The sequence below is a fragment of the Macrotis lagotis genome, chromosome 5 (genome assembly GCF_037893015.1).
Source record: "Macrotis lagotis isolate mMagLag1 chromosome 5, bilby.v1.9.chrom.fasta, whole genome shotgun sequence".
Lineage (NCBI taxonomy): Eukaryota > Metazoa > Chordata > Mammalia > Peramelemorphia > Peramelidae > Macrotis > Macrotis lagotis.
In genome coordinates, this window is record NC_133662.1 from 22,907,990 (window position 1) to 22,931,837 (window position 23,848).

Here is a 23,848-nt window from a genome sequence, read left to right on the forward strand (position 1 = left end):
TGTGGGACTTTTCCCATTTTTTAATGATTTCTTTTGGATTTAGGCCTAGTAATGGTATTACAAAATTCAGCATATTCTGTTGGGGAAAAGATGGATTTTCAATGAAATAGAGGACTTCAAAATTTTTCTGATATAAAGAATAGAACTGAACAGAAAATTCGATCTTCAAATACAAGACATCAAAGGGTAAATGGAAAGGGGGTAAAAAACACTAGTCAAACTTTAAATTGTATATGTCCCTACAAGGGACAATTCTTGAGAACTGAATTTTTCTTAGGATAGTTGAAAGAAATATATTAAGAGAGAGGGTATAGGTATAGATATAGGATGACCAAGAAAGTCCTTTAACCAATACCTCAGCTAATGAGGATTGAATATAATTGAAGGAATTATATCTCGAGGATGTGGATATAAATGATATATTAAGCAATATTGATTATAAGAGTGGCGTTTCCTATTGGGACAGAGGGAGGGAGAATACTTCAGAGTATCTGTACATAATTAAACCATGAAATGATCTTACTTTACTAGATACTTTGGTTAAGGAGGGTGGTGGTACAATAGGGCCAGAGGATAAGATTCTGTTAAATTCTCATATCACAGTTTATTTAATAATTCCCCAATTTATGGTTGTCTCATTAGAACTTAGAAGAGTTGAACATGAATAACCTTTCTCTATTTCATACTTTAGTTAACAAGGATTACAGTGCTATGGTTGCAGTACTGTTGGGACAGAGGGAGAGAGTGTACCAGATACTTTGTTGGGGAAGGTAGTAATGCTCTGGTTGGAGTAATATAAGGACCAAGGGAGAGAGTGTACTTGAATGGACATGAAAAGATCATGGAGTAATTTTGCTTTGCTTGATGCTTTGTCTACAGTTGGAGGGTGTGTGCTGCAGGGAGCAAGGTTGAACTGGTTCATGAAATAATTTGGCTTTGCATGATACTTTGACTCATGTGGATTGTGTGTCCCTGGAGGATACTTGAAAAGAGGGTGTGGTATAAATTGATAATAATTTGATGTGATTCATGACTCCTAAGAAATGTATTTCTAGGAGGACGGAAAAAGAGTCAGTGACTATGTGACTTAGCAATCAGTCAACCCATGAAAAAATACTTCTATCAGGACAGATAAAAGGAGTATATTTTGATAGAAAGGTTAAAACAATAAAGGCATAAAAAGGATTATACTAGGAGAAGACTAGGCTTTAGAGGCTAAACAACACCATATGAAGAGTCACAAAAAACCTGTTATAGTAGAGGGAAAGAAGGGAGGGTGTGAACACTGACTAAATCCAATTTTCTTTTTAAAAAATTTATTATTTTTTTGTTTTCATATTCCCTTAATTAACAAACTTATCTTCTCTCCCCACCCCAATCCATCTATTCTTCATAATCAAAAAGGGTAGGTAGATGGCACAGTGGATAGGGCACTGACCTTAGAATCAGGAGGACAGGAGTTTGGATCCAGCTTTAGATACTTACTAGCTATGTGACTTTGGGCAAGTCACTTAATTCTGCTTGCCTCACATCCAGCTCCATATCCAGTCATCCTGATTTATATCTGGCCACTGGACCTAGATGGCTCTGGAGGAGAAAGTGAGTCTGGTGACTCAGCATAGCCCCCCACCCCAATTTGAATCCAATTCATTTACTTGTCATGGCATCACCCCTCTGTTGTCATGATACTCTTCGAGAACAAAGGACAAACTATCACAAAGAATAAAAAAAGATTAAAAAAAAGCAGTTCAGCAAAACAAATCAACACATCTGAACCCAATTGCATAGACAGTATTCCATATCCCTTGTCTCCCACTTCCACAAAGAAGAGAGGGACATACATTTAATTCTCTCTGCACAGCATTCAGTTTCATTTTTTTGGTCTTTCCATTTCCATTGTTGTTCTGATGTATATTGTTTTCCTGGTTCTGTTTACTTCACAAAGTCTTCCCATTCTTCTCTCATAGTCATTATTTCTTATGCTACAGCAATATTCTATTCTCATATCATGGTTTATTTAATATTTCTCCAATTTATGGTTGTCTACATTATTTCCATTATTTTAGCACAAAATTGCTGCTTTTAATATGTTGATATTTATGGATTTTTTTTTAATCGTTGATGATTTTAGTATATATGCCTCTATGTCGAAGGTTATGGGCATTTTATTCACCTTATTTCTGTTTTCCAGATTGCTTTCTAGTTACACCAGTAGTACATCAGTTTACCTCTTTCTATAATTCTTCTAGTGCTTTTTTTAACATTTTTTCATTTTTGTCAGTTTGTTAAGAGTGGGGTGAAATCTCAGTTATTTTAATAGCCATTTCAGTCAAGAAATTAATCAGCAGGTATGAAAAATGAGAACTCCATAAGGTTTATCAGCAGGATATTTCATCCATTTCTAAGAAGGCAGCATTTAATTCCATCAAAAATAAAGTCCAAGTGAAGCTTAGAGAGAGATGCAGGACTCTTGGCTCAGTAAGAAGGCAGGTGAAATTCAATTTTAAGTAGACAATAACAAACCAAAATGCTTTTGTTATGCCCTGAAAGTTATTCATGGGCCAAAGACATGAGGCATCTCAACTACTTAGTGCTGATGGATTGGTTAATGATAGGGACATGATCCTAGAGAAATGGACTGAACACCTACTTAATCTCCTTAACAGGCCATCATCAATTACCTCAAGTTGAAGTCAGTCAGTCCATAGCTGAAGTTCCAACTGAAGAAGAGGTTTTGAATGCCATTAGGCTCCTTTAAAGTGGGAAAGCAACTGCTGATTCTATTCCAGCTGAATTCTATGAGGTGGAGGGCCATTGCTTATCCAAAAACTGATTGAAATTTTCCTGGTTATATGGTATGAAGAGATTATTCCACAAGAATTCAAGGATGCCTCCATTGTCTATCTCTATAAAGGTGTAAATGGAATAGATTGTCCTGTGACAGTCACAGGGGTATTTCTCTTTTAGTGATTGCTGGTAAGATTCTTTCCAGAGTCCTTCTCAATAGGCTGCTCCTTCACCTAGAAGGTGGTCACCTCCCTGAGAGACACTTAAGAAAAGGTCAAGGAACAGTTGATATGGTGTTTGCTACCTGACAATTCCAGGAACAGAACAGAGGTCTGTATACAATGTTTGTAGATCTGACCAAGGCCTTTGATACCGTGTGAGGGTTTATGGAAAATTATGTCAAAATTTGGTTGTCCAGAAAAGTTCATCGGTATTGTACATCAATTTCATGACCACATGCTTGCCTGGGTTCCTGATAGGGGACGATGCTCTTGAGATTTTTCCAGTCACCAGTGGAGGGAAACAAAGATGTGTTCTTGCTCCCATACTTTTTAACATGATGTTTTCAGCCACATTTTCAAATGCCTTCACTGAGGATGAACATGGATGGCCTCAAGGGTGACTACCACACTGATGGCAAATTCTTCAATTTGAAGAGGCTACAAGCCAAGATCAAAGTGGAAGATGTGTTGGTGCATGATCTTCTCTTTTCAGATGATTGTGCACTCAAGGCAACCTCTGAAGCTGAGATGCAACAAAGTATGGATCAGTTCTCTCTTACTTGTGCTCAATTAATACCCAAGAAAACACATCATCAGCTAGCACCACACCATCCATATGTGGAAACATTTTTCAAGTATTGGTGGACTAGTTCACTTACCTTGGCAGTGTCCTTTCCAAGGAGGTACACATTGACAATGAGGTTGACACTTGTATTGCCAGAGCTAGCTCAGTATTTGGGAGACTGAAAGAAAGTGTGGGGGAGAAGTGTTAGACTGACTACCAAACTGAAGGTGTGCCAAGCCATTGTGCTGACCTCATTGCTATATGCCTGTGAAATCTGGATAGTCTATCAGCGCCACGTCAGGAAACTGAATTGCTTCCATTTAAATTGTCTTAGGAAGATTCTGAAGATCACCTGGCAGGAGAAGATACCAGACACTGAGGTCCTTTCTCGAGCTAAATTGCCTAACATTTCAACATGACTACAGAGAATGAAATGATCATGGACTGAACATGTTGTTAGAATGCCAGATGTATGCTTGCCAAAAATACTATTTTATGTAGAACTTACACAGGGCAAGTGCTCACAAAGGGGTCAGAAGAAGCAATACCAAGACACCCTGAAGGTCACACTGAAGAATTTTAGAATTGATTGACAGATGGGAGATAGTGCCACAGGACTGCCTAGCATGGCGAGCCCTCATCAATGAGGGTGCTTTACTGGGCAGAATTGAAGCAGCTTAAGGAAACATTTCAAGTTTAGAGTACCCACCCTGGTGTTCACATGAATTATTTGTGCCCAACCTATGGTAGAGCATTCTGAGCTCATATTAGTCTGATCAGCCACAGAAGGACACACTGCAATTTGTCTCAAACATAGTGATGTCTTCTTCATCATACATAGTGATAATTGGTCTTCTTCAATAATAGGAGACAAATACCAACCACCATGTGCCAAGTGAAACATAGAAAAGCAAAAATGTGTTCCTGACTTCATGGGGCTCATTTTTTAATGGGAGAAATAATATGCAGATAACTATCTATCTAAGATACATGTTGTGTAAATGGAAGATCATCTTCCATTAGTCATTAGTATAGGGGAGAATCTCACTGAGATAGTCCTCCTGCAGAAAGTGGGATTTGAGCTGAGTCTTGAAGGAAGCCAGAGTTGTTACAAGATAGGAAGAAAAACATTTGCATGTGGGACAGCCTGTGAAAAGACTCATGTGGGGAGATAGAGCGTCTACTCTGAGGAACAGCAAATGAGCCCCTGGTGCTGAATCATAGACTGCACTGAGGAGATGGTAAAGTTTAGGAAGAGTGGAAAGGTAGAACATTGCCAGGTTGTGAATGGTTATAAATGCCACATTGAGCATATTCTATTTAATCTTGGAGATAGTAGGGAGCCACTAGAGTTTATTATCAAAGAAATGCTATGTTAAATCTGTGCTTTAGGAAAATCACTAGTGAGTTGAATGGGGAATGGCTTGAAGAGGGGAGGCACCTTGGATGTTAGGCCTTCCTCAAATATATTTGATGCAAAAGCTTTTCTCCTTTTCAAGTTTTTTTTTTTTGACAGTTTTCCTTACATCTTAGCTGTTCTGATTTTGTTCCTGCAAAAGCATTTCAATTTCCCTTTATCTCTTGTGCTGTCTTAACTAGGGCAATGAGATGGTGTAGTGGGTGGAGTGCTGGGTCTGGAGTCTCTTCCTGAGTTCAAATGAGAAAGAAAAAAAAACAAATTAAAAAAAATGAAAATAGTATGCTTTGGTCTGCATTCAGTCTCCATAATTCTTAGAATAGTTGTTGAAATACATTATAAGTAGAGTTTCCTCCTCAGGAGTTGTCTTTACCAATTAAATCATATCTCTAAATGTCTAAACCTTCCTTCCTCTTAAAAAAAATCCATTTGAGAGTATATTATGGGAATATTCTTGACTTGTGGCATTTTAGCTTTTCAGTTCCTTTATGCTCTTAAATTTTTTTGGTGGCAAAATCTTTTTGTTTTGCTTAGTTTTCTGCTTTGGATGATTCTTATTTTCCATAATAAGTTTAGAAGACTATTCTTTCTGTATTAGACTGATTTCTTGAGAGCAGGGACTGTTTTTTGCCTTTGTGTCTCCAGCTCTTTGGCACAGGTACTAAAGAAATGCTTGTTGACTTGATTTGACTTGGTGATTGAGAACAGTGAATTTCAGAATGGAAAAGTTGTTCCTGACTTTTTTGATCTTTGACAGTCAACTTTTGATTTCACCATTTAGTTTGAAAATTATGTAACTCCTTTCGCCCACTTTTTTTTCTCCTTTGTACCTCATGACAGTGAAAAGGAAAGTAGAGATAGGAAGAAAGACAAACAACATTTGAAAAGAAAAAAGGAATCTGATTTGCCATCAGCTATTCTTCAAACGAGTGGAGTATCAGAATTTACTAAAAAGAGAAGCAAATTAGTGCTTCCTGCACCTCAGGTAAATTGCAAAATGATTTTTTCATTATGTTAACTGTTGCATATTTGCAACCTTTATGATAGATATCCACAGTGGAAGTTCCCTGAATTTTACTTGTTTTTCTATACTTATTGGTCGTCTTATTAAATTTGAATGCCCTTGGAAAAGAATAGTGGAACATCTTATTATATACTACAGTCTTGTGGTTGCCTGATGAACCCTAGAAACATATTTACTTGTTTCTAGCTAAGATCCCTAAAAGATTAGTCACTGTTTAGGTTTCAGGCACTTTCTGGGAAATTCATGGAGTCTGACTGATGCTGTCATTTGAAGGAACCTTTGAACATGATTTGAATCCTTAGAAAAGTTATTTTGCCTTTCTTCTTCCTTACTTGAGAAGAATACTGTTATATTTACATTTTATTTTGGATGTGGACCAGCTGACTCTGTTGACTTCTCCCATATTCTTCTGCTTCTGGTTGAGATATTTCATCTGAATGATGGCTTTTTAGAAATGCAACATAACACCAAAGAAAATCCTGTTTTGTTCAAAATAGAAATCCCCATAGAGCCATCTTTCAATCCCATAAAGTTCCTCTGCTGCATAATCAGTTTAGTATGAGGCAGAAGTCCAGGAACTTTGCTGTCCAACTATGATTGGCAAAGTCATGGATCAAAAGAAACTTTAATACTTTAAGGTAATCTGGAATGGCAGAAAGAGAACCAAAGTACTATTAGTTTGGTAATGCAGGATTTTTATTTTTACTTCTGAGAGTCAAGTGGAAAAAAATATATGTAAGACCATAGCTTTCTGAGTTTTTTTGGACTGACTGCAGTTACATGAATTAGGTTTGTCATATTTTAATGTGATACATTAGAAAGAGTTCTTTCTTTGACATCAGAGGAGATGGGTTTGAATATAGATGCTGCTTAATGTCTAGGCAATATGGAGCAGTTCACTTCAACTTTCTGGCCTCAGTTCCTCTTCTTGTACCAAGAAGTCATTGAGCTCCCATCCAACACTAAATCTATGATCTTGTGTTTCTTCTTAAGGCAGTAGTCAGATTATTCATTTTAATGAAGCTTTACCTATAGTTATTTTCTTGGAATGCATTAGAGGTTTAGTTTTGAGGAAATGACTGTAATTGCTGTTAGTGAAAAGTAGACTTCTATTTCTGAGGATTCTTGAACCCAGTTTACCCTTGTCTTATTTTTATTTTTTTACTTGATTCACAGGATTTTTTTCCTAGTTAGCAATATATATATATATATATATATATATATATATATATATATATATATATATATATATATGAAGGATTTTATTTATTTTGAGTTTTACAATTTTCCCCCATTCTGGCTTCCCTCCCCCCACCCCCTACAGGAGGCGTTCTTGTTAGTCTTTACATTGGTTCCATGTTATAGTTTGATCTCAGTTGAATGTGATTCACAGGATTTAAAAAAAATCCTGTATTGGCAAATTAATAATTCTTTAATTGTTTTCTACCTTTCTATCATTTGGTCCTTTTTCTGTCAATTTCTATCTTGCAAGTACTCAGACTAATTACTGTAAAGATCCTGGGTTTTAATTCAGTTTTTACCATAAACTAATTGGGTGATCAGTCAAGTCATCTTCTTTATCTCAGTCTTAGTTTCTCCATCTGTGAAATGAAAGAGTTGGTGGATTAAATGACTTTGAAACTTTATGTATGTGTCTAAGTATAGTAATGTAGTAAACATTTAAAAGGTGTTATCATTTGAAATTAGAGCTAATCTTAAAAAAACTCTAAGTTTAGGAACTATCAATAAAATTTATATTCACAGAAAATAAAAATCTGCATAAATTCATGAATTCTAGCTTATTTACAATTTTCAAAAAATGGTATAATTATAAAATAACATAATATCCTGTTTGCCTCCATGTTTCCTTCTAAAACTAATCTTGTAAATTTCAAGCTGTATCAGTTTTGGATTAGAGTATTACTTAAAGGGTAGTTAGGTGGTGCAGTTTATAGAGTTTATAGAGTCAGGAGGATCTGAGTTCAAATCCTGCCTCAGAAACTTAATAATTACCTAGATGTGTGACCTTCGGCAAGTCACTTAACCTCATTGCCTTGCAGAAATAAAAAAATAATAATATTTCTTAATATTGCTGAATCCTTCCTTTCAGATTTCAGATGCAGAGCTTCAGGAAGTTGTAAAAGTTGGCCAAGCAAGTGAAATTGCACGTCAAACAGCAGAGGAATCTGGCATAATGAATTCTGCTTCCAGTACTCTTTTGTCTGAATATAATGTCACCAACAATAGTATTGCTCTGAGGACACCCAAAACTCCAGCTGCCCAAGATCGAATTCTGCAGGTGAGAATATTATACGTAGTTAATTATATTATGAAATTGATTGTGATACTTTAGTGTTTTTTTTATTTAATCTGTTTTTTAGGGCAGGAAGCTTGATGTTGGGTTTTTGAGATCACAATTTAATAAGACATTTATCTTTTCTCTATTTCAAACTAAGAATTTAGATTAGTTATTTTAAGATTAATTATTTTAATTAAATAATATATTAATTTTAATTAATTTAAAAAGCTTATTTTGTTTTCACCTTCACATTATAGCAGATCATAACTATAGTTGAATAAGAAGTATAAAGAATACAAGTTTCTCTTTTTAAAAAAAATTGTTATTTTTATAAATAAGCATTTAACTGAGAACAAGACTTAATATAATTGAATCCTTCCATTCTCCTACAGTCTGTTGGCTCATATGCATGTATGTGATGATCCTGTTCCTCTTTGCAGATGATTTTGTGCTGATATCATTGAATTGTTAATGAAGCTCATCTCAAAAGAGATTGTTTTAATGATCAACATAGGAAAAACTAAAGTGGAGTAAGATGAATATTGCCTATATTACATCAATGGGTGACCTGTTAAATTTTGGTTATTTATACACAGAAAAAGGCAATGATCAGTCTGGGAATTCTTAAGTTTGCAAATCCCGTAGCCTCTTCAGTTTCCCTTGAAGCTCAGACCAAATACTGCCTCCTGCAGGAAATTTTCAATCTCTGTTTGCTAGCCCAGACTTGACTTTGTATATTTTTTTTGTATTTAATTTTCTATGTATATGCTGTTTACTTTAATAGAAAGCAAACTTCTTAGAGGCAGGCACAGTTTCATTTTTGTTTCTGTATCTGTAGACAGCAAATGCTTATTGATTTGAATTGATTAAGCAATTCCCACAGATTGCAATTGCTCTCCAGCTTGGTTATATGTAAAGTGAGGATAGTAGAAAATTATCAGGCTTGTCAAAACTTTTAAAGATTTATTAATCCACAAGCATTTATTAGATGTCTAGTATCTGATAAATACAGGGATACAAAGACAGAAATTTTTTTTTGTTTTTTTTTTTTGCAAGGCAATGGGGTTAAGTGGCTTGCCCAAGGCCACACAGCTAGGTAATTATTAAGTGACTGAGGCTGGATTTGAACTCAGGTACTCCTGACTCCAGGGCCAGTGCTCTATCCACTGTGCCACCTAGCTGCCCCTGAAGTGATCTTTATTCTAAAGAAATTGACTTCCTATTTGGGAGACATGTCCTTAAGTATATTAAGAATGTATATACAAAGTAAGTTAAAAAGTAATTTTAAGAGAGATGGAATTAATTATTAGATGATTCAGGAATGCCTTCATATCTGGCCTGGTCTTGAAAGAAACAAGGAAACAAGGGATTCTTTTTTTTTAATTTTTGAAAGATTCATTTTGAATTTTACAATTTTTTCCCCCAATCTTGCTTCCCTCCTCCCACCTCCCACAGAAGGCAGTTTGTTAGTTTTTACATAGTTTCCATGGTATGCATTGATCTAGGTTGAATGTGATGAGAGAGAAATCATATCCTTAAGGAAGAAACTTTAAAGTTTGAGATATAGCAGAATTAACATAATAAGATAACATTTTTTTTAATTAAAGATAATAGTCTTTGTTCAAACTCCACAATTCTTTCTCAGATGCCATTCTCCATCTCAGATATCCCAAAATTGTGCCTGATTGTTCCCCTGTTGGTATGAGCAGGTCTATTAAGGTTGATCATTACTCCCATGTTGCTGTTAGGGTGTGCATTGTTCTGGTTCTGCTCATCTTGTCAGCATCAGTTCTTGCAAATCCTTCCAGGCTTCCCTGAATTCCCATCCTTCCTGGTTTCTAATTGAACAATAGTGTTCCATCACATATATATATACCACAGTTTATTAAGGCATTCCCCAATTGATGGACTCAATTTCCAATTCTTTGCCACCACCTCCTGCCTTCCAGGAAGGCTTCTGGAATAGAGAAGGGGTGTTGAGGAACAGCAGGAAAACCACTTTGACTTGGCTCTAATAAGTCTATTACCTGTTTGTTGCAGTCAAAAAATAGTTGTAAAATAAGCAAAACCAGAATGAAGAATAAGATGTAGCTCTTATTATTTAGTTCAAATTCATGAGGACATTTGAATTCTTAATATATTTACATCTTTTCAAAGTGGACTGAGCTAGTAAAGGTTTTGGCTTGTGTTTGTTAGGAACCAAAAATATGATTTGAAAGATAAAACATTTTTGGGGGTGGCTAGGTGGCGTAGTGGATAGAGCACCGGCCCTGGAGTCAGGAGTACCTGAGTTCAAATCCAGCCTCAGTCACTTAATAATTACCTAGCAGTGTTGCCTTGAGCAAGCCACTTAACCCCATTGCCTTGCAAAAACCTAAAAAAAACCAAACTCCAAAAAAAGAAAGATAAAACATTTTTGTAGAATTTCTGATGTGGTATGTAGTAGATTGAAAGAAAATACTAAAATACTAAACAATGTTCCATTCCAAGATACTTAATTTCTATTTGTTTCAGGTTAGAAGATTGTGTGGAATTGTTCATGTTAATATGATGGTATGCATCATGCAAATATGTCTCTTCTCATGGGTTTTCATCTTGCCTAAATGTGTGTATTTCAACTGCTTATTGAATAGGAAGCACAGAACTTGATGGCTCTTACCAACATCGACACCCCACTAAAAGGTGGTCTTAATACACCATTGCACGAGAGTGACTTTTCTGGTGTGACTCCTCAACGACAGATCATTCAGACACCAAACACTGTCTTGTCTACCCCATTCAGGTAGAGTAAGCATACCACAGGATGAGTTTGTAATGGGGAAAAAACCATGAATCCTGAGGATTTAACAATTTTTTTGTTCTATTGAGATAGTCACAGAATGAAAATAGCTCCATTGAGCTTTCATCTTCTCTGTTCAGAACCCCCTGAATGCATAAAACCCCCCCAGAGTTTAATTGTAAAGTGTTTTATCCTATTCTTGTAGACACTTTCGCTTTCTAAAGTGGAAGACTATGATAAATTACTCAAAAAAGGCTTATCCATCTCTGATGTATTACTGTGGATACAGTGCTTCCCCTACAACAGGTGGGACTTAGATAGCATCAACCTTTTGTGAAAGGTTTGTAAAAGTTGTTACTCCTCATTTTCATATATCCATCTTTTGTCTCCCCAACTTCTGATGGTAATATCCTCATTTTGGGGGAATGTAGGATTTGCTGCCAAAGACTTAGAACATGTTGCCTTTTTTTGGATAACTGTTAATATAAATCTTCCTTTCTTTTTTGTTTTAAAAACTTTCCTTAAGTTGATAGTTAAAACTGTTCATTGAAATTTAAAGATGGAAACAGTAATTTTTATCATACATTCAGCCTTTATTCTTGTTATTTTTCCCGTGTAACACTGAGAAGGGAAACTTGAATTTTGCATACATTAATTTTTCTCTCCTATTTTTTCCTATGAAATAATATATGACAAAGAACTTTGAAAGCACTACCAATGTGAGGATGTGGTATTACTTATTTGTTTTAACTTTGCCAGGACTCCTTCTCATGGAGCTGAAGGATTGACTCCTCGAGGTGGAATGACTCCTAAACCAGTTGTTGGTACTACCCCAGGCAGAACCCCTCTAAGAGACAAACTAAATATAAATCCTGAAGAGGGATTGGCAGATTACAATGACCCCTCGTATGTGAAACAGATGGTAAGAAACAAACTAGATTCCATTTTCATCATCTTTTGTCTTTCATCTTCTTTATTTGAGGTTTATGAGTAATATGTTTTGATAAATTTGTATAATGGGACTTTTATTTTTCTCAAATTTTGTTAAATATATTTCAGAATCTACATTGAGAAACTAGAGAGGAAAAATGTTTGGAAAAAATTGGAACAGGGACATCTTTTTTTGAAACTTCAGTAGTACAACAAATACTTAAAGATTATGATAATCTCTTCTTTTTGGATTGGATTTCACTTTATTTTTTGTCCACTATATTCTTGATTCCTTTATTTTACCTAAGCTTGTTTTCTTGTGCTCTTATTTATGGCATTGTATAGTTTCTTTTTTTCTTGGTTTCTATATTTAATATTTTTTTTAGGAAGAGGCTCGATCTTGACATAATTTTAGCTGAAATGATGACTATATTGTCTTAATTTTTACAATGAGATCTATGGAATCTTTTTGATTACTTTGTGACATGTATAGAAATTTTAAAAGCTAGAGGCTATGTTTCTGGGATGGAAAAATAGCCCACATACAAAGTCTTCGGCTTTTGCACTCCTTGTTCTCTTATTGCCAACTTGCCCTGTTTAAGCCTCAGCATTGGATCACTCTCACCATCTTCTGCCTTCACTACTACACTTGTGCTGTTGAACAAAGCTGGAGAAAATCCTGAAACCATGCTTACTGGTTCCACTACAATTTATGGTACATAACTTCAACTGGGCATGTCCTGTGGTTCAGTAATACTTTTAACCTCCCTAATTTATTTAGTATCATATTTATCATAAAAGTTCTTTCAAACCTTTTCATCCCTCAAGAACCTCTGTAGTTTCCACCTCCCCACTCAGCTGAGAACCTTATATTTTGAGATAATCCACTAATAGTTCCCTCTTTTCTACTTGTCTCATTTCACATCACCCAGATGCCTTCTGCCACTGTCTTTTCATTCACCTCTATCTTACATGAAGAGGTGGCCCTTCTCCTTGCCAAGACAAATTGTTCTATGTGCACAATCCTTCTATCCAATCTTCTTCAGATCCCCTCCATCATCCCACTTTCACTTTATTCTCAATCTCTCCCTGTCTACTAGCTGCTTCCCTACTGCCTACCAATATGCCCATGTCTTCCTAATGCTCAAAAAGCCCTCTCTTGATCCATCTATTCTCCACTTTATATTGTCCATATTTTCCCTACCTTTTTTTTTATTAAATTCCTTGAGAAAGGAATCCTTTCTTATCACTTTCTTAACAATCTATAATTTGGATTCTGATCTCATCATTTAACTAAAATAATTTCCCAGTTGACTCAGCTAGGGCTGAACATGGCAGATCAGAGTGATTCATTGGTTAGATATGTTGTAACATATCTTTTCTGCCTTTTGTGGATATCCTATTTTGAGAAGATCTACAGTAAGCTTCCATTTCTCTCTGCTCACTCTCTTAACTCCACAATCTGGGTTCTATTCTTATTCAGCTGAAACTATTCTCTTTAAAGTTAGTAATGGGGGCAGCTAGGTGGCACAGTGGATAGAGCACTGGCCCTAGGAGTCAGGAGTACCTGAGTTCAAATCTGGCCTCAAACACTTAATAATCACCTAGCTGTGTGGCCTTGGGCAAGCCACTTAACCCCATTTGCCTTACAAAAGAAAAATAAAGTTAGTAATGATCTTTGAATTGTCAGATATAATGGTCTCTATTGCCTTTGACATTGTTGGTCACTCTTTTCTGTTCTGGTCTTCTTCCTAGCTAGATGGCACAATGGATAGAGCACTGGCCTTAGAGTCAGGAGGATGGAAGTTTGAATCCAGCCTGAGACACTTGACTCTTACTGTCTATGTAATCTTGGGCAAGTCACTTAACTCTGCCTCACATCCAGTGACATCTCCAGTTGTCCTGATTCATATCTGACCACTGGGTCAGATGGGTCTGAAGGAGAAAGTGAAGTTGGTGACTTATCATAGCAGCTCCTCACTCAAATCCAATTCATGTACTTGCCATGGCATCACCTCCCCTGATGTCAGTTCTACTTTAAAAATGAAGGACAAGCATTATTATCTGATCATTACTTCTTGATCTTCTTAGCAGGATCTTCAGCCAGGTCAGGTCTACTAACCATGTGTGTTCCACTTGCTGCTGCACTGGACCTTTTTTGCCCTCTATATTATTTCACTTGGGAGATCTCGTCAACTTCTGTGGATCCAATAATCATTTCTGTATTGTTGATTTTCCAATCTGCTTATACAGCCTTAATCTGTCTTCCAATCTTAGTCTCACATCTCCTGTTGTATATTGAACACCTTGAATTGGGTGTCCTATAGAAAAATTAAACTTTTTTTTTTAATTTTAGAACATAAATTTTTTCCCATTTTCCTTAATTGTTTTGGGAAATAGCTCTAAAAGGGGTTTTGCTGAATCAAAGGGAATGCAGTTTTATAACTCTTTGTGTTTATTCCAGATTGCTTTGGACATAATTGGATCAATTTTACAATGCTACAAAAAGTGAATAAGTGTGAAATTTTCCATGATCCCTCCTTTATTTGTCACTTTCCTCTTCTATGATTCTATCATTTTAGCCTGATAGTTATGAGATTATGTCAAGGTTCCTTTAATTTCATTTTTCTAATCAATGATGATTTAGAACATTTTTTCATAAGTGTAAAGATTTTTACTTCATCATCTGAAACTGCCTGTTCCCATCCTTTGACCACTTGTCAACTGGGAAATGATTCATATTTTTAAACATTTGACAAAGTTTTTTATGTAGTTGAGATATGAAACCTTTAGATGAGAAATTGTCCTCAAAAATTTCCTCCCAATTTTCTGTTATCCTGTTTTGTGTAAATAAAACCAGTGTAGCAAAGAGCACTTTTTAATTTAATGTAATCCATCTTGAACCTCACCATACTTTGTCTTTTGTATATTCATATATTATTCACTTATCTATAAGTCTGATGGTTAATATGCTCCAAATTTTAAAAAATTTTTCATGTTTCCCTTTATTCAAATGTCCAAAACTGAACTTAACCCCTGAAACTCTCCTCTCTTATATTACTGATTACTGTTAAAGGTAACAGTATGCTCCCAGTGGCCCTGGGTCATAGCTTAGCTATCATTCTTGACTCCTTATTTTCTTTCACTCTCATATTTAGTCTTTGTCTAAGACCTGTAAATTTGTACCTTTGTAACATCTCCTAAATGTCTCCTCTTCTCTCATGTCCCCATTATCATGGTACAGCACCTCATTACCTTAATGTTAGTAGTCTGCCTGTCTCAAGTCTCCCCTTCCTTCTCTGTACACTCAGATGTCAACATGATCTTTTCCTAAAGTCCAGATTTGACTGTGACATGGAATAAACCCAAAGGATCAGATATAGAATTGTATTTGGCTTTTCAAGCCTTTCAAAACCTGGTGTGCTTCTCAACTCCCCATCTTCCTTATATCTTATTTCCTTCCCACCCTTTCTCCAATCACCTGCCATGTTCCCTGACTAAAATGACACTGGCCAAAATCTCTTCCACAAGAAGACTTTCTTGAGCCTCATAATTCTGGTATATTTATTCTTGCAGATTATTTCCAATTTAGCCTGTCTCTAGACATTTTGAACATGGTTGTTTGCATGTTGTCTCCCCTTTTAGATTGTGAGTTCCTTGAGAAGGGACTATCTTTTGCCTTTCTTTGTATCCTCAGCGTTTAGCACAGGGCCTAGCATGGAATAAGTGATTAAAAATTATTTATTGACACACACACACACACACACACACACACACACACACACACACACACACAAACAGGTTCCCAACTCTGTCTTCTAAGTTCATTTGATTATTTCTTTGGTTGGGTCCCTTTTGCAGTCAACTGTAGCTTACTTGTTACTGGCTTATCAAGTGATTGTTTTTGTTACTAGAATGTTCTAAGGACATCCTTAAGAGGTTGGAAATCCCAACTCATCAAGTAAACATAAACATAATAAAATAATTCTATTGGGAGAAACTCACACTGAATCTGATTGTTCACTGAAGGCCTCATTTATTTTCAACAGGAGAGAGAATCTCGTGAGCATCTCCGCTTAGGGTTGATGGGCCTTCCTGCTCCTAAGAACGACTTTGAGATTGTTCTACCAGAAAATGCTGAGAAGGAGCTAGAAGATCGTGATATTGATGAAACTTACGTGGAAGATGCAGCTGATATTGATGCTCGAAAGCAGGTAACATTTGTGTAAGAAAATAAAGTTTGTGGCCTATATTTCCCAAGATGGAAGTCCCTTGGCCTTCCTGTGGATAACTGGAATTTAACCTTTTTCTCAGGGAGTTTGTATGGGAGAAAATAATAGAAAATCATATCTTTAAATCTTTGCTTATCTCTACTTTATGGAATTTTGGATAGCTTAGTTTTATGATGAATATACTTTGATATATATATTCTTTTATTTTAGAAGCTGAAATGAATCTTTATGAGTGGTATTTTGCTCATGCTGTTTATTTTAATGAATGGCATTCTGATTTTGTTTGATGTTGGAAATGTGACTTGATTCTTATGTCTTTATTTTCATAGGAGAAAATGATGTTTTAATTTAAAGATTTTTTTTTGAGGTGAAAAAGAAGAGGACAATGAAAATGATTAAGTACATTTCCTGAAAGAGTATGATTTTTGCTGTTGTTGTCCAGGAAAGGAAAAAATATTTAATGGATGGAAGATTCAGTATAGTTTGGGAAATGTTCTAGGCAGTGGAAGCACATCCTTAGACTCAAAAATGTCAATTTTGATATCTATGGCTTTATTGTATCAAGAGAAAATGGTAGAGATTTTCAAATATAACTCTTTAACAGTTGAATTTTTTAATTCACATTTATGTCAGATTATCGTGCATTGGAATTAATGGGTATTTTTAAATGTTCTAGGCCATCCGAGATGCAGAACGTGTAAAGGAATTAAAAAGAATGCACAAAGCAGTTCAGAAGGATCTGCCACGACCTTCAGAAGTAAGAATTTGAAAATACATTAATTTTTCTCTCTAATTTAAATTGTTTCTTTTAAGTATAAGACCATATTTTGAGTTGGGGTCATCTTTCGCTCTTTTCCTTTCCCTCACATTTTCTGTCTAGTCAGTCATCAAGTTGCAATTCTATTTCTTTTTTTTTTTTAGAAAGATTTTATTTCTTTTGAGTTTTAAGATTTTTCCCCTAATCTTACTCCCTCCCCCCCACCCCCAACAGAAGACATTTTGCCAGTCTTTACATTGTTTCCATGGTATACATTGATCTACGTTGAATGTGATGAGAGAGAAATCATATCCTTAAGGAAGAAACATAAAGTATAAGAGATAGCAAGATCAGACAATAAGATGCCAGTTTTTTTTTTCTAAATTAAAGTTAATAGTCCTTGGTCTTTGTTCAAACTCCACAGTTGTTTCTCTGGTTACAGATGATATTCTCCATTGCAGACAGCCCCAAATTGTCCCTGATTGTTCTACTGATAGAATGAGCAAGTCCATCAAGGTTGATCATCGCCCCCATGTTGCTGTTAGGGTGTACAGTTTTTCTGGTTCTGCTCATCTCACTCAGCATCAGTTCATGCAGATCCCTTCAGGCTTCCCTGAATTCCCATCCCTCCTGGTTTCTAATAGAACAATAGTGTTCTATGACATACATATATCACAGTTTGCTAAGCCATTCCCCAATTGAAGGACATTTACTTAATTTCCAGTTCTTTGCCACCACAAATAGGGTTGCTATGAATATTTTTGTACAAGTGATGTTTTTACCCTTTTTCATCATCTCTTCAGGGTATAGACCCAGTAATGGTATTGCTGGATCAAAGGGTATGCACATTTTTGTTGCCCTTTGGGTGTAATTCCAAATGCAATGCTATTTCTTCACTATTTATTATGTCTGTCTCCTGCTTTCCTCTCACACTATAATCACCTTAGATTAGACTTTTGTCCCCTCTCCTGAACTATTGCAGGAGCCTCTTAATTAGTCTCCCTAAGTCTAGTCTCTCTCCTTTCTAGTCTTTCCTCTTCACAACTACCAAATGGATATTCCTTAAGTACCAGTGGTTCCCTCTTGTCTCTGGGATCAGATACAGACTCCTCTTCACATTTGACTCCAGCTTGCCTTTCCAAGCTTGTTTCACGCTGCTCTCCTTCATGCACTTTATGTTTCAGTCAAGCTAACCTCAGAGCTATTTCTTGTGTTCAGCCTTTGCACAGACTGACTCCCCTCATCTGGGGTTGTAGAATCCTTGTTTCTTTCAAAGTTCACCTCTAGTTTTGCCTTTAACAGGCTTACTGCCGTTACTACTCTCTATCTTCCTCTGGAAATTACTTGATATTTAATTTGAATATGTTTTATCATAAATTTTATTTGTACACATTACTTTTCCCCAAGAGAATATAAGCTCTGGAGATGACTTAGTATTAACTCTGTATCTATTTTGTATTAAATGTTCTATATGCATGTGTATCCTCTTTGAGGGTTAAGAAAATATTTCATTTTATGTCTTTGTAATCCCAGTACCTACAACTGTATTTGGTGGATAAGTAAGTCCTTAATGTTTGTTATATGAACAAATTTATAAGTCTTTTTAATGTAAATATCCAAACTTTTCATACGATTGATATTTTATAATTTTATCTACTTTCATATTCATTAATGCATTTTTGTATCATAGGTTTAAGAAATTTTGACGATCCTTGTCAACTTAGTCTTAAAGTATATAAAGTAATGCTTAAAATTTGGAAGAATTTGTTGCATGATTTACTTTTTTTAAAAAAAAATTCTCATGTTTCTTTTTTTATTATATTTATTTTTATTTTTGTACAAATGATTTTTTTATACATTACTAAAATATTCTTGTTTAAGAGTAAACTTAATACCCCTCCTCCCCAAAAATATAGACCCTCATGAGCAATAAAGAAAAAAATTAAAATTAAAAAAGTAATAATAGGGGCAGCTAGGTGTCGCAGTGGACAGAGCACTGACTCTGGAGCCAGGAGCACCTAAGCCCAAATCCAGACCCAGATACCCAACAATCACCCAGCTGTGTGACCCTGGGCAAACCACCCCAACCCCATTGCCCTGCAAAAATGAAAAAAAAATGATAATAATATGATGATGATGATGATGATGATGATGATGATGATGATGATGATGATGATGATGATGATTGGGGCGGCCAGGTGGCACAGTGGACAGAGCACCGGCCCTGGACCCCGGAGCTCCTGGACTCAAATCCAGCCTTAGACACCCAACAATCACCCAGCTGTGTGGCCCTGGGCAAGCCACCCAACCCCATTTGTCCAGCAACCGCCCCCCAATAAATAATAATAATAATAATAATAATAATAATAATGATGATGATGTGCTTCAGTCTGTGTTCTAACACCACCAGCTTTGTTGCGGGTGGATCACATTCTTTATGATAAGTCCATCACAAAAGGTACTTCCATATTTTTCCACTGTTGCCATTGCTAATTGCAACTCCCTCCATTCATACTTCCTGACTACCATATACTATATTTTCTCTGTCCTTTCACTCTGTCCCTCTACTTAAATGTGCTGTAGGGTAGCTGAGTGGTGCAACAGACTGATGACTGGCCCTGGGGCCAAGAGGCCCTGAGCCCACATGCCACCCCTAAGGCCCAGCAACCACCTGGTCCTGTGGTCCCGGACAGGCCATCCAATCTCAGCCCCTTGTAAGAAGTAAAAAAGAAAATGTGTTATATCTGACCAATCTCCCCCCATGGTCCATCCTCTCCTTCATCACTCACATCCCCCCCTTCCCCCTGTACCCCTTCTCTTCTTCTTACTCCAGATGCCTATACCCCATTGAGTGTGTGTATATATATATATATATATATATATATATATATATATATACGTATATATATATATACATATATATATATATATATATATATATATATATATATATATATATATATATATATGCTGTTTACTTCCCGAGCCACCTCTGATGAGAGTGAAGGTTCCCTCATTCCCCCCTTGCCTTCCCCCCTTCCATATCATTGCAATAGCTCATTGTAATAAAAAATCTTATTAGATGAAATAGCTTATTCCACCTCTCATTTCTCTTACTCCCATTACATTCCCCTTTTAGTCATTGATTCCATTTTTACAATATATCTTCAGATTCAACTCTCTCCTATGCTTCATCTATAAAAGCTCCTTCTACCTGCTCTATTAAATGAGAAGGTTCATATGAGTATTATCAGTATCATTCTTCTATGCAGTAATACATGCAGTTCATCATCAAGTCCCTCATATTTTACCCTTCTCCTCCACTCTCTATGCTTAACCTGAGTCCTGTATTTGAAGATCAGACTTTCTGTGCATGATTTACTCTTGAACAGTAACAACTCTTATATTCCTTTATAAACTTTCTTAGTATTTGGTATTTGACTTTGTTTAGTCAATTTATTCCTTTATTTTTAAAAATTAGGTTAATGAAACTATCCTAAGACCCTTAAATGTGGAACCACCACTAACAGATTTACAGAAAAGTGAAGAACTAATTAAAAAAGAGATGATCACAATGCTTCATTATGATATTCTGCATCATCCTTATGGAGAACAAGCTGGAAATAAAAAAGGGAAAACTCTAGGATTTGGAAGTAATAATACTGAGCACATAACTTACCTAGAACACAACCCCTATGAGAAATTCTCCAAAGATGAACTGAAGAAGGTATGATTTAACTGGAATATTCTTATATCCTGCTTCTCATGGATGAATTTTGATCATTTTTACACACTGACCAACAGCTAAAAAAGTAATTCTGAACCTGTGTGTTCTTATAAACATAAAGAAAAAGTTCTTTTATGATGTAGACTGTTTGTTATTTTTTACCACATTTAGTGATTCTTTTGGTCCACTTGTTATTGTCTTAACCTTTTGTTAGAAAAAACAGTGTAGAATTGAATCCATGAGTTTCTTAAAAACTTATTTTTGACTAGATGCTTTTAGCCAAAGAGATGAGAAAACTTAGATGTTCTCAAAACATATAAGAGAATTTATTGAGAGCATCAGTTTTACCAGCAAAATTGATGACTTAATTGCTATGAATTTTAGGTTTTTGACCTTTCTAGTGTGGTGATAAAAGATCACTGTAATCGTATAGCTGTATTCATAATCTTGACTACTATTGGTTACTAGGCTTTAATGATGCTGCTACTTGGCACTGTTACTAATGAATTCAGAGTAATGGGGAAGGTAAGCACATAGAAATACCATTGCTCATTAATTCAGAAGTTTTGTTTATTTAAATCCCATCTCCATTTTGAAGAGAAATTAAAAATAACCATAATATTTCTTTTTTTTTTTGGCAAGGCAATGGGGTTAAGTGACTTGCCCAAGGTCATAAAGCTAGGTAATTATTAAGTGTCTGAGGCTGAATTTGAACTCAAGTCCCCCTGACTCTAGGGCCAGTGCTCTATTCACTGCACACATAGCTGCCCCCATAATATTTCTTGTATAAACTTTTCTGTTCCTTCCTTTCCCCCTCCAATTTCTTTTTTTCTTAGTTGTTTTTTCCTGATTTTACCTAGTAGATATTGTTAGGAGTGGCAACTTTTCAGAATGTCCAAGAAAATACGGCCAATTTCACAGCTGAAGAAGAGTGATACTAGTTAGAAACCATTTTCCATAAAGTTAGTTGTTTGCTGGTAGTTTACTGATTATACTGGTAACTACCTTTGGGAATTCTCTCCATCTCTCTGGTGAAGCAATGGACCATTTAGTTGATATTACATTTATACCTGAACTTTCTTTTCCCTCTCCCAAAGTATCTTAAGCTTTAAGTGTTATTTGCCACCTGAAAACCTGAGTATGCATCCTAACTCTGTACTTCATTGTCTTTGTAACCTCGGGCAAAGCAAGCACTTCACTCTTGACTTCAGTTTCTTCTTCAGTAAAATGAGAATTTGGAATAATTAGATGGTCTCAAAAGGTCTTTCTAGCTTAACATCATTATAAGATAATAATACCTGAAAAAACCTTTTAAAAATGAAATAACTCTTTATCTTTTTTTGACAGTTAAATTTTATTTTTTGCAATGAACAAAAATGCTTCTCCTTTCAAATTAACATAGAAAAAACAAAACCTTTATACTGATATGCATAGTCAAGCAGATTCCCTTCTTGATCATCTCCAAAAATATACATTCCATACTCTGAGTCTATCACCTCTCATCAGTAGATGGGGGTAGCATGCTTCCTGATGAATCATCTGAAATCATGGCTAGTCATTGTTTTGATACAGTTTCTAAGTTTTTCAAAGTTGTTATTTATAGAATGTTGATGTGCTTGAATAAATTGTTATCTTTGTTTTTCTTACTTCACTCTGCATCAATTCATAAAATTTTCTCAGATTTCACCAGAACCATCCCTTTCATCATTTCTGTTGGCATAGTAGTATTCCATTCCACTCATATACCATAATTTGTGCAGGCAGTCCTCTCTCAACTCCTGAATACTGCCCCCTACTTTCTAATTCTTTGCTACTACAAAAAATGGCAGTTATGAATGTTTTTCAACCTGTTGATTCTTGTTCTTTTTCATTAATCTGTTTTGGTTTCGACCTACTGGTACAATTTCTGGATCGCAGAGAATTTGAAGGCATGGTACCATATTGTTACAGAATAGATTGATTCACAGTTTTACCAACTGCATTAATGTGTGTGTTTTCCTATAGCTCTCCCAACATTTGTCATTTTCTGTTTTTGTTAACTTGACCACTTTGAGGCTAATTTGTGTTTTTTCTAATTATTATTTATTTGGAGCATTTTTATATGAACATTGATAGCTTAGATTCTTCCTTTGAAAACTGCCTCTTTTTATCCTTGAACTATTTATCAGATGGGAAATGGCTCTTATTTTTAAATTTAAATCAGTTCCTTATTTAGCTTGGAAATGACCTTTCCTGGAAGTTCTTGCTGCAAAGATTTCCCTCCCACTTAGCTCTGGCCTATTAGTTTTAGCTGCATGGAGTTTTAAATCTGGATGCTTTCAAGACCTTTGAATCCATGTCTCTCTATACTTTACTTTACAAATGAGGAATACTGATTGAGTTCAGAAAGACTTGCCATGGTTTTTTGCCACGTAATGGCAAAATTTTCAGTTAGTTTTTAATCAAGAGAATAAAAAAGGCTTTTAGAAAAATTTAATAGGCCATCTTTTAAAATAATGACATTTTGAATATGTTTTGTTACTATACTTTAAATGTGAAGTTTTTAGGATGGTCACTTTTTTTTGGTTCCAAAATCTTTTTGGCTTGTATTATTTTCCTCCATTACCAGTAAGATTTAAAGTCTATTATATTCAAAGAACAGTTGCCAGTTTATTATGAGCAATATATCATGCTGGCAAAAGGCCATGAGGCAAAGGTAGATTTTAACATATCATCCTGGACTACCTTTTTGGCAGTACCCTGAAATGGAGTTTGACAGATTTCCTCAATCTCTCTGAATAAGAAAGCCAGAATTTTACTAAGATTGTTCTGTGTCCCTGACTCTAAGCTATGATAGCTTATAGGGTATTCATTCCTAAAGGAGGAAAGTATGTTACAGTAACAAAAACACCTCCACTTGGCTCTGATTGGCAGTATTTGTTGGAATTTGTGAGGCATAAATGAAGGAAAAGGATTTGGGAGATGGGGAAGGAAAAGAAATATGAATAGCATTTGATATTTGACTAAGCTTTTTGATCACTGATCTGAATGACCTCATATACCTCTTAGTTCATTTTGTCTAGCTATTATAGTTTCTTCTACCAAGTTTTGCCTTGTCTTAGAAATGTAAT

General features: G+C 35.6%; 1 protein-coding gene across 2 annotated transcripts in view; it reads left to right on the forward strand.

The window, feature by feature from the left end:
• The window catches only part of LOC141523688 (cell division cycle 5-like protein), a 53,813-nt gene that overhangs the window by 16,965 nt on the left and 13,000 nt on the right, over nucleotides 1-23,848 (forward strand). The window contains exons 7-13 of one of the 2 annotated variants that reach the window (XM_074237071.1): nucleotides 5,831-5,975; nucleotides 8,125-8,313; nucleotides 10,947-11,095; nucleotides 11,852-12,014; nucleotides 16,072-16,236; nucleotides 16,931-17,011; nucleotides 20,493-20,738. In XM_074237071.1, coding sequence (XP_074093172.1) covers nucleotides 5,831-5,975; nucleotides 8,125-8,313; nucleotides 10,947-11,095; nucleotides 11,852-12,014; nucleotides 16,072-16,236; nucleotides 16,931-17,011; nucleotides 20,493-20,738 — 1,138 coding nt within the window. The remainder of the gene's footprint in view (nucleotides 1-5,830; nucleotides 5,976-8,124; nucleotides 8,314-10,946; nucleotides 11,096-11,851; nucleotides 12,015-16,071; nucleotides 16,237-16,930; nucleotides 17,012-20,492; nucleotides 20,739-23,848) is intronic. The other variant, XM_074237072.1, reaches the window with a different exon arrangement.